Genomic DNA, 10671 nt, shown 5'->3' with positions numbered 1-10671 from the left:
GATAACAAGCTGAAATGTAAATAAGTTGGGAGTGAGTTGACGTTAAAGCGATAGGTGGGTGTTTCGCCTTTAAGAGTTAAGAAACTTGAAACCTTGTTTGTGCACCAATCAGTGCAGCTCGCAGCCGCCAAAGTGTCTAGACTAGCACATGATGGTAGTCAGCCAATGGCTCCAGCGCTCTCCTCGGGGGCCCCGCATACGTGTGTGTGTGTGCGTGCGTGTACGTGCGTGTGTGTTAGCGAGAGAGAGAGGAGAGGGGGGGAGTGAAAAGAGAGAAACCGGGAAAGAAAGCGCGCTGGCTTGCAGTTTGGTTCGGCTCTGAGGAGAGAAGCAGGAATGCGCCTCGTCCCCGGGATTGCCCCTCTTCTTTTTCCTCTTGGTGGATCTGTTGTTGGGATTCTAAAAAAGAGAGCAAGGATTTTGATCTCTCGTACTTTGTTTGGGGATTTGTACAAAAAGTGCCAAACTATTCGGAGATTTTGGAGCTACTTTTGTTTGGATTTTGTTTCAAATCTATCTTCTCAATGATGGACTCCACGTCTTGCATTGGCTCTTAGTTTGTCATATAAACAGTCCAGTCAGCAGCTTCTTTCCACTTAAGTCCGCTAATTTGTTGAATTGTGCTCGGAATGTCGCGTTTCGTTGTGTTATTGTTGTGCGCTTTTGTTGGCGTGTAGACGCAACCAGTGCGTCTTCTGTCTAATGTTGCCGTTTGGCCACCAGTGTTGGTCAGTTGGCTGTGCATGCCTTGCACGGCATTTCACTGACTTATTCATGTTGAGTGTGTGTAACTTTGGGACAGCCGAACAAGAGTAACCTCCACCCCCCTCGCCCCCAATAGATAGTCAAGTTGTCTATGTTCAGGACGAAACGCTCAGGTCTTGTGCGGCGACTCTGGAGAAGCCGTTTGATTCCAGATAAAGAGGGGGACGATGGAAATGGCCAAACTAATGAGGGGTGCAGGGACGATCTGTTTGCAAACAACCCGCAGAAGATTCCCAAAACGGAGTTTAGATCGATGACCCCCAGCGGGTCTTTTACAGGTGACCCAGGGGGTGTGTTCAGCAGTGCCCTGGGGGTAGACCAAGATGGGGGTGCAGGGTGTGTGCAGGACCAAGGGTCTCCTCGCTTCGCGCAAGATAGTGACTCCAGGACAGTGACCTGCTGCTTATTTAAAGAGCGGGACCACTCTGAGCTCAGGGGTCCAGAGGCGATCCCGGATAGCAGGGACCCTGGGTCGTGCCACTTCACCCTGAGGGGCCTTGGACAGCGGGATGGTGGTTCTCCTGAGTCCCAGGAGGCAATGCCTCGCATGGTGCTGGAGCAAGAACTCAAGTTGGCCACACACACGCTTTTAAAAAAGCTCAAGGAGAAGGCGCTGGATACTTTACTGGAGGCAGTGGAGTCCAAAGGAGGGCTTCCCAGCGACTGTGTCATGGTGTCCCGGACTGAGCTGAGGCTGGGTGGCCATGTGGCGGCCCCACAGCTGCTTGTGTGTAAACTGTACCGCTGGTCAGACCTCCAGCACCCAGCCCAGCTCAAACCGCTCTGTGAGTGTAAGAGCTTTGGGGGGCTGGACAGTCCGACTGTATGCTGCAATCCCTATCACTACAGTCGCCTCTGTGGGCCAGGTAAGAAGACTGCTGGTTCACCTTTACATGCTTGGCATAGGCCACTTTTCAGTGTGTGTCCCAGTGAGACTATAATACAGTTGGAGCTCCCCTACTCTCTATAAAACTGATTCTGTTTACTCTTTCAAAGCAGGAAATAAATATTTCTTAATTTTGCCTTAGACATTACTGAAGTTAGCTTAGCAGGTTTTCTTTATTTTTCTCAAGTTGCTGCACCTCCAAGGGAGGCATGCCTCACACTTGGTATAAGTCATTTTTGTCTAGGCTTATAGTCAGTGCATTAACCCCTTTCTGTGTTCATAATCTTGTTTGATTACCACCTGTTATTCACTATTTGAGGAATTACTGATGATTCTATTAACCTCATGGAGAGTAACCCTATACTCTGTTTCCCTCATTCTATTTAGCTGATATGGATTATTTGGAGATATTTAACGTGACTAAATGAATGTTCAATGTACTTATTTGAGCTGCCTTGAAAGACAGGATTTGTCAAATTATCATTAGCTACTAATTAGAACATCACTCATGCTGGACTGTGACATCTGGGCCTCACAATGAGGGAGTGTGTTCTTCCACGTTCATGTTCTCAACTAATGCGAAGCACATGACTTTTGGATTTTAGTGTTTCTTTAAAATGCCAGCAGAACAGCAGTTAAATTTAGTTTTTTTACACCGCATTCTTTTAGACTAATTAGGTTGGACATCATTGGTTGTGGTAATAATCTAATTGCCATTGCCACTGGTCAAGTGTTGTGGGACTCCCTTGATTTATCCCTCCATGACTTATTGACCACATTAAACTTTAGGCCTGCGATTTGGAGAGACTCCCGAAGCTGGGCCACTTGACCCCACTGACGCCATGACAACACACACTATCATGTGCAAAGTGTCAGTATTTCTGTCTCCTCTCTGGCACAGGAGGTGGATTTTCCATAACATCCATGTTTACTAGCCAGCTGGCAGCGGCATACATGCAACAACATCAAATTAAGTGCAACTCCTATGTTGCGTGTATACAGCAAGTGTTAAACAGAGGAAGGTGGGAATGTGTTTCCCTGTGCTGTTGTGATGTTGCTCCCCTCTAAAAATGGGAGATGGATTGTAAGAAGAGGGAGAGGGGGGTGCATACCCCATATTGGGACCTAGGCTCGTAGTAGACATAGCTGACATGCGTTCATGCGTGGCCCGATAGAGATGGTATTTCTTTCATGCTATTCAGCGGCTGGCCTTTGAATCAAGACCTTAATCACTGGCTTGGTTGTTTTTTGGGAATGGACAAGTAAGCTATGTTGAGTGGAGGGATAGTTCTACTCAGTAAATACTTATAATACTAAAAATGAAGAGTCTTTGATTTAGGATTTTATATCTTTTTTTTTTTTTTACATGACTGTAAAGTACATTTGTGGCGCCGCCTATGGGTTGTGCTCAAAATGCTTTGGAACGCATGCTTGCATAAATGAAACACAGATATCCCCAAAGTTTTATAATCATTAGGCAAATGCATAATGACTTACAGGAAATGAGTTGCTAAGTCTCTCTCGTGCCCCTGCAAAGACATTTTGCATGATATCGATTTTTAAACCAATTTTGCTCAAATTTTACAGACATGTTCTTGTCAGGCCCATAAATCTGTGTCCCAAAATTGTGGTGATTCGGCTACGCATTCTCAAGTTAGAGCTCATTGAGCTATGTGAGAAATTTCAAGTCAGTCCGATTTATGGGGTTTATAACAGCACCACCCCGTGGTGTATTTGTCTGAAAAGCACAGGCAACAGAGCATGTTTTGACAACTTGTCTCCCTTCTGTGTACAAAAAAGTTAGCTATGTTTTAAATATAGTTTTATGTGCCACAAGGGTCTAACATCCCCTATTTTGCTTGTAAAATGAAGCCTCTCAGTTGATTGACTGTCAACTCAGTTGATTGACTATCAGCTGAGCGGCTTCATTGGACTGAAGCAAAAACTCCCCCAACCCCGCCGCTTTTATTTGGTAAGCCATTGTACTTTTCAAGTGAGCTCCGTTTCAAGTTGCGCCTTTAAAAGCCCTTTTGTCCTAAGGAGGTCCCCTCATGCTATTTAGGTGGAGGAGTGGTGATAATATACAGTTTGCATAGTACTGGCGCCAGACTGACTCGCTGTGTATCTGAGTGACTGAGTTCAGATCCTGGCAATTACTGCTGCCACTCTTAAAGGACCCGCAGCTATTACGCTTTTTTCCTTCCCCGCTTTTTCTCCTGCAGGCAAGGTCACAGTGTGCTCGCAAATTTTTCTTTCCTTCTTTTGCTATCCTTTTTTTTATTCCTACTCATAACAACAATGTCTTAGAACCATGCAAATGCTTAAAAGGACACATTCACTTTAGACCCATGAGACTGCGTACTACTAAAAGTTTCTGCTACTTGTGCTGCTTGTGTTCACTTACATTTTAGCAGTTGAAGCATCCAATACAAAAGCTGTATCAAAAAACATCTGTTTTTTGAATACCACTGTCAGAGAGGTATGTAGTTAACAATATGGTTGTTTTTATGATTGTAATTTACTGCACTAAATCATACTGAGATGTCTCTAATATTTTGGGTGCCTTTTTGAGCCGCATGAGAGACACAAATATTAGAAACACCTGTAAGTATGATGCAGTGCGTTTTACACTAATGCAAACAACAACCACAACAATAAACAGATTTTAACCTTCTGATAGTGTCCACTAGTGATGGGCGATTAAACTAGATTTTTTATTCGATAAGATTAATTACTTTTTTAGCTGGGTCGTTTTTTTCCGATACAAATTCCTTTTTTTGCATTTTTATCCCAATAAACTTTGATCATGCCAATTGTGGGCCACGGGCATCATTTTAGAACAACAGCGTTTGTTTATAACAGATTTGCTGCGCTAGAGAGAGATACACGACGTGCAGTAGCAAAATACATGGGCCGCACAAAAGAGAAAGGCGATGAATCGTGCAGAGACAAGGGTGCAAGTCCTACGAATTTTACAGCTTAACGAGAAAACCAGCGTCATTTCAGAGGTATGGCTCAGAGGTGGCTCCTTTATCTGCTGCAGTCCACACACACACACATGCATACACATCTTCGGTTCCCATCAGATTTTACATCCAAAACACTTATTTCTTGTTCCAACAAGAAAACATAAGCATTCAACTTATCGCAGCATGTTTGCGGCAGGGAGTTAAAGTAAACATAGCACACGTATCCTCGCCAGTGCACTTCCGCGACGTCACTGCCGGCAGCGGTTGTTTTTAATTTAATGTTCTATACAAACAGCAAGGTACATGTTTATTGGTTCTAGAACGTTGTTGAATTTAAATTTTTGCACATCGTGGTTGCAGCAGAATAATGTGTTGTTTGTGTTATTTTGTTAATTGATGGTTTTGTGGGGGGTTTTTTCCCAACAAACTAGGTAAAAGTGATATTAAATGTTCAGTTGTCCATTAAATTGTCATTTGTAATTATTTTTACATAATTTTCTGCATGTAAAACTAAAATTATTTCCTCTAAAATTAATGTTTTGTGTTAAGATTTTTGTGTGTCTGGAATGAATTAATTGAATTTACATTATTTTCTATGCGAAAATTTGCTTTGGTTAGAGTCCATTTTGGTTTGAGTCGGACCTTCTGGAATGGATTAATGACGTTAACCAAGGCACCACTGTACGCGCATTTCAACAACAGCTGCCTGGATGGCTCGAACATGTTATTGGTCCTAAGGACCCTTAGCTGCCCTCTAAGGTGCCTGGTGCAAAAAATATATATTTATATATAGTATATTTAGGGAATTTACAACAGCGATCAACCAGCAAAGTCCCAAAGATAGACTGGTCGATCGCAATCAACGGGTTGCCGACCCCTGCTTTAGACCTAAAATCTGTATGTAGTAAGTTACCCTAAAAGATGTGGAAATTACACCTGTTCTTATTTTCTTTATTCATTAGTATCAATACATTATTGAAATAATCGCTACTTGTGTGAGTATCGATATACCACAGAATCGATTCATCCATCACTAGTGTCTACACAAAATATCTTTTGTAAAGGCTTTTGTATTGAATGACATTAGATTGTGCTGGTGAGTGGAACTCTTCTAGCGTGCAAAGAAGCATTGTATAAAATCTGAGTTTTTCTTTTGGATGCACAGCCATTACTGTTGCATTATATTATATGATATCAAACAAAGGTTTGATATAAATGTTGTGGATAATTTAAATTGTGCAATTGTTACTGTGCTCTATTTGTTATTGTACCCTAATATAATCTTTTTAATATTTCAGAGTCACCCCCACCTCCATATTCAAGGCTTTCCCCGAATGAAGAACACAAGCCACTGGGTAAGAGACACTCATTAATGTCAGCCTTTATTGTTACTAACTTGTCAATTGTAACCAAGCAGTTATTCATCTGCAGTTACGTCTTGTCGACTTTTAATGACAGCCTTCATAAACTTGAAAGTGTTGGCTTGGCTTCTTTCCCTTTGTAATGTGGTGAAACTGCTGAAGATCTTTAATCATGCTCAGTGTGCACGGCAGACATGAGTGTGTTCCGTGGGTTGCTGGGCCGACCAGCCCGAGTGTTGCAAGGGTTCTGGAAGCACTTGTGGGATGGGTTGGTGTCATCAGGTAAAGCCTGTTAATGAGCCCTGTGCTGTTATCTATGATGGGATGAAACTAATAGTCTCTAGTGGATGGTGGAACATGATATTGACACTAGCAATGATGAATGCTGACTGGAGAACTACTGCAGCAACATTGCAGCCAGGCTGATGCACCTAATGAGGAGGCTAATTTCTCTTTTCTTCTCCTACAGACCTGTCAGACTCCACATTGTCTTACACTGAAACAGAGGCGGCCAGCTCACCAAACGTCACACCAGGGGAATTCTCAGGTGGGTGCGCTCCTCCAACTGTCATCACTTTGCTTTTGAGAAAGTCATTACTTTTCAGCTATTAATGATTCCCAGAAGTTATGCCAGACGGGGCCAGGCTGTTAAATGCAAGTCATTTGTGCAGAGAGAAATGCAGTTTCCCAGAGAAATTGTTTTGATGACTTTGTAGATGTTTAACATAATGCTGTTTTGATTTATAATGTCAGACAGCTAACAATATGTGGGTTGTTGTAGCTTTTTGACTATTTTAGTTACCTTAATTAGTTACATGTGTGGGGCAAGATATATTCAAAATGAGCTTTCAGTGTTTAGAAAAATCTATTTTTATTACTTGTTCTTGTGTGTGGTGTAATTACATTGAACATGATGTTGTGTCTGGTGAGGGATATTTCCACTTCAAAATAGGACGTATTTAGTATTTAAAATTTAGACTAAATAATGCTACTGTCCATGGATTTGGTTATATAATTAATTACTGCATTCATATAAAAAGTTAGCGCCTTCCATCGGTGTCTCATTTTCCAGAAAAAAGCATTATATTTGTTTATGCATCTCGACAGGTCACTGCTCTATTTTGCCCAACTGTGGAGTATGTCTGAATGAATACACAAACCTGCTCCGTTTCACTTTGGCCTTGTGTTTTATTCCTTCTCATTAAAAGCTATTAAGCGTGGTGCTCAGATAAAGGTTTCATTGTAAGCACCGTAGTGGTTCCACAGGGCGTGCTGGCCTCCCCACCCCGTTTTCCTTTCAGAAATATTTGAGAAGGATAAAACCGTAATAGGATCTGTGCTCATTCAGAAACGAGCATGCATACTTCTGCACACGCATGTGTGTGTGTGTATGTGCAGACACATGAACAGCTCAATTTAGCGTGTCTTGTCGTGGAAGAGAAGCTTCGGGGAAAACACCAAAGGAATTGAGAGGAAACAGACACTGTCCTCTAATTTGAAGTGAAACACTCCTCTGGTGTCGGCGTGAGATCACCCTCTCCCTCTGTATACCAGCCTCCGTCGACAGCATCATGTGGACAGGGAGTTCGAGCCCTTATTTTAGGGGGAGTTGCAGTGGAGCCAGCACATTTCCTGTTCAAGGCTCAGAGGCCCTGGACAGTTGAATAGCTGGTTACCTGGCAGTGAAGTATTCAGTCAGCGAGGGCCCCCTGCCTTCTCCCCTGGTAGTCAGCTGTCACCACCTCAGTGTGGCCCGGCGACACTCCCTGAGTCAACAAATGAGGGGCTTGTCAGAGCGTGCACCACAATTCCACTGAGACTGTGGTGAGGAGGGAGTTTCTAGACATGATTTGGTTTCCTCCTACTGTGATGTCGCTCACATAGGAGAAAGGGCGGACTAGTAGACCAGAAAATTGTGTTTTTTCTGTGCTGTGCGCTAATTGTTGAAGGCACTTTGGCTACGATCGTGTCTCAGCTTTGAGAGTATAGCTGGTCATGTGTTTTTCTTTCTGAACTATTTTAGAACCATTTAAAAAAATAAAACATAAAAAGCACTCTCAAGAGTGAGCAATTCTAATTTGGATCAGTAGCATCTTCACAGATACTTACCCGGCATATGAAAGCTCAAATTTGCGATAATCACAGTGCTCTTAGGCAGGCATGTGGCAATCATTTCAACTCGTTTCATTTACTGAAGGTTTGAGCCTCTCTGTGTGGAGTTTGCATGTTCCTTCCGTGCTGGATGGGTTTTCTCTGGCTTTTCATCCCAAATTCCATAAAACATACATGCTCGGTTAATTGGAGACTAAATTGTCCATAGATGTGATTGGTTGTTTGTCTATATGTGGCCTGTCATTTACTTGTGACCAGTCCAGGGTGTACCTCACCTCTCACCCAAGTCAGCTGGGATAGGCTCCAGTTCACCTGTGACCCTGAATTGATAAGTGCTGTAGAAAATGAACAGATGGTTTCCCAGAAAGGGCTAGCGATCTTCAGTATTCGATTCACAAGAAGAAAATCAAGGTAATTATTGACAAATGTCTTGCAATGGATCTGCCTTATCCACACCAATGTGAATGGATTCTAAACTGGTTTTCTTTTTTGTAAATCAGGCTATGAAACAAATATATTGACACAAGCCAACCTCATAACCTTGGTGGAGGCCATACTCCAAAATGTCATCAGCAGCCTCAAGGAAGTGTTGATCATGAAGCTATCAGATAGATTTGCCTGTGTTTTTTGTCCGTGTTGTTCTGCAGACTCCAGCCTCTGACAGAACTCAAGAGGCTTGTCCTTGTCATGTATATTGTAAAGTTATCATACATTTAGCGTGTTGTTGCCCTGGAAATCACACCGCATGTGATTTGCCCTACAGCTCGACCTGAGAGCGTGCAGGTTGTGTGCAGACAGAGTTGTATGTGAGCCAGGCACCAACTATTGACAGAGGAACAAGCAAACATGAGTGGGAGGGGTGTGATGTGTTGAATAATCAAGCCTAGTGTGCGGCCAGGGGTTACAGAAATGATCAATGCGCATTCTTCTGTGTCACACAATGGCACGGAAACATGTTAGAAAGGCTTGCTTTGGTAACATATATTGAGATTCACCATTAACTTTAATGTGTTAAATTAAATGTGAATTTCTGTTTGGACGTTAACAATGTATCTAACTTTATGCCCTCGCAATGCAAAACATGTTCGTATTACACACACCTATGTTTTAAATGTGCATCAAATGCCTATCTTTAGTCAGTATGTGCTCATCGGACCATTCTCAGTCTTTTATTTAAACACAGCTACGTCACATTGTGGGAGAGAGACACCCTCTGCCAGGCACTCTAGGATATCTGTTTACGTCACAGGCCGACTGAGCTTTCAAGCCTGTGCACACATAGTATGCCTTAGTACTGTGTGTGTGTGTGTGTGTGAGGGAATGTGCCTTTGCCGGCGCTGCCCTCCCAGTGTGCCCGCACACCTGTTTCCTCAGTGCCTGGGCCTTGTCGTGTGCACATCAGAATGAAAGCCTTTGAAGCAGGTCTCATTGCTTCCTGTATGACTGTCTGAGGGCTGCTTGCTCCCTACACATTGACTTTATTATGGCACTCTCATTGGATTTCTCCTGATGAAAGACAATTCCTCCACAAAGCCTTCCGACATGGAGCGGAACAGATGAGAGGGCTGTTTTGAAATGCGTTTTACAGAAAACATTCCTTCCAGTCCTCTAAAACAGAAGGTGTCTTTTCATTACTCACTGTAGCACCTGCTTTGACACACTGTTACTAAAGTGCTTGTAAACATGTTCCCCCAGTAGCTGCATCAGATAGTTTCTCTGTGTGAGATGTTACTTTGCAAGCACAAACTCATTAGAGTGCTCAGTTTCTTAGGGAATTTGTTACAGGGGTGCTCCTGAGCAAGGCATCCAACACCCAAGTGCTTGAGCCCTCCTTCCCTTCATCTCTCTATTAGTGCGTGTTTAGAGGAACCAAGGCTATGTTCACGCTGCAGGTCAATTCAGATTTTATTTGCTCATATGTGACCTCCATCCATCCATTTTCTATGCCGCTTATCCTCACTATGGTCGCGGGGGTATGCTGGAGCCTATCACAGCTGACTTTGGGCGAGAGGCGGGATACATCCTGGACTGGTCGCCAGCCAATCGCAGGTCACATGTGACCTGTATCATATTGTATTTCATGTTTTTCCTGTGTGAACAAGACAATTCAGATTTTTTCAAATGCAACCTCTGGCCTCTTTCATATGTACATATAAACCCGGTATGTAAACCCAATGTGTAACCTACAGTCTCAACGTTTGGGTCTCGTATATCTGACCAATACGGCATCGAAAGGCGTGTTTTGCTGTGCGATAATTGGGGAATTGTCTACATCTGTGAGTACCTTTTATCCAAGTCTCGGTAAGCATGGCAAATCAACAATCCTTTTGATGACATACTGTATAGGTCGGATATACAAGTATGTAAGGTTGGGCATCATTTGAATTTGAGCGATTCCGTTTCCGATTCAGATTCATTGTTTTGAGTCTGGTTCCTAATATTCTCCATTCCAATTCTTTTCAGAGGTAGGGTCATAAAAGTTTGCACGGTTTAAATGAGGGCATTTACCAAAGTTCTTGAATGAAATGTCTGAATGTCTCCATGATTTTTTAAAAATTTGAACTTTTTATGAATTACA

The 10671-nt window shown here is 42.9% G+C and overlaps 1 protein-coding gene across 5 annotated transcripts in view; it reads left to right on the top strand.

Moving 5' to 3' along the window:
* The first annotated feature begins 282 nt into the window (after positions 1-282).
* Positions 283-10671, top strand: part of smad6b (SMAD family member 6b) — a 60849-nt gene continuing 50460 nt past the window's right edge. For all 5 annotated transcript variants that reach the window (XR_008570363.1, XR_008570365.1, XR_008570364.1 and 2 more), the window contains exons 1-3: positions 283-1631; positions 5919-5975; positions 6451-6528. Coding sequence is in view for 1 of the 5 variants with exons in the window: in XM_054775793.1 (XP_054631768.1) it covers positions 857-1631; positions 5919-5975; positions 6451-6528 (910 nt within the window). In the remaining 4 variants the exon portion in view is untranslated. The remainder of the gene's footprint in view (positions 1632-5918; positions 5976-6450; positions 6529-10671) is intronic.

The sequence above is a fragment of the Dunckerocampus dactyliophorus genome, chromosome 5, assembly GCF_027744805.1.
Source record: "Dunckerocampus dactyliophorus isolate RoL2022-P2 chromosome 5, RoL_Ddac_1.1, whole genome shotgun sequence".
NCBI lineage: Eukaryota > Metazoa > Chordata > Actinopteri > Syngnathiformes > Syngnathidae > Dunckerocampus > Dunckerocampus dactyliophorus.
The sequence above is the reverse complement of the archived record's forward strand: the minus strand, read 5'-3'. Positions and strand labels throughout refer to the sequence as shown.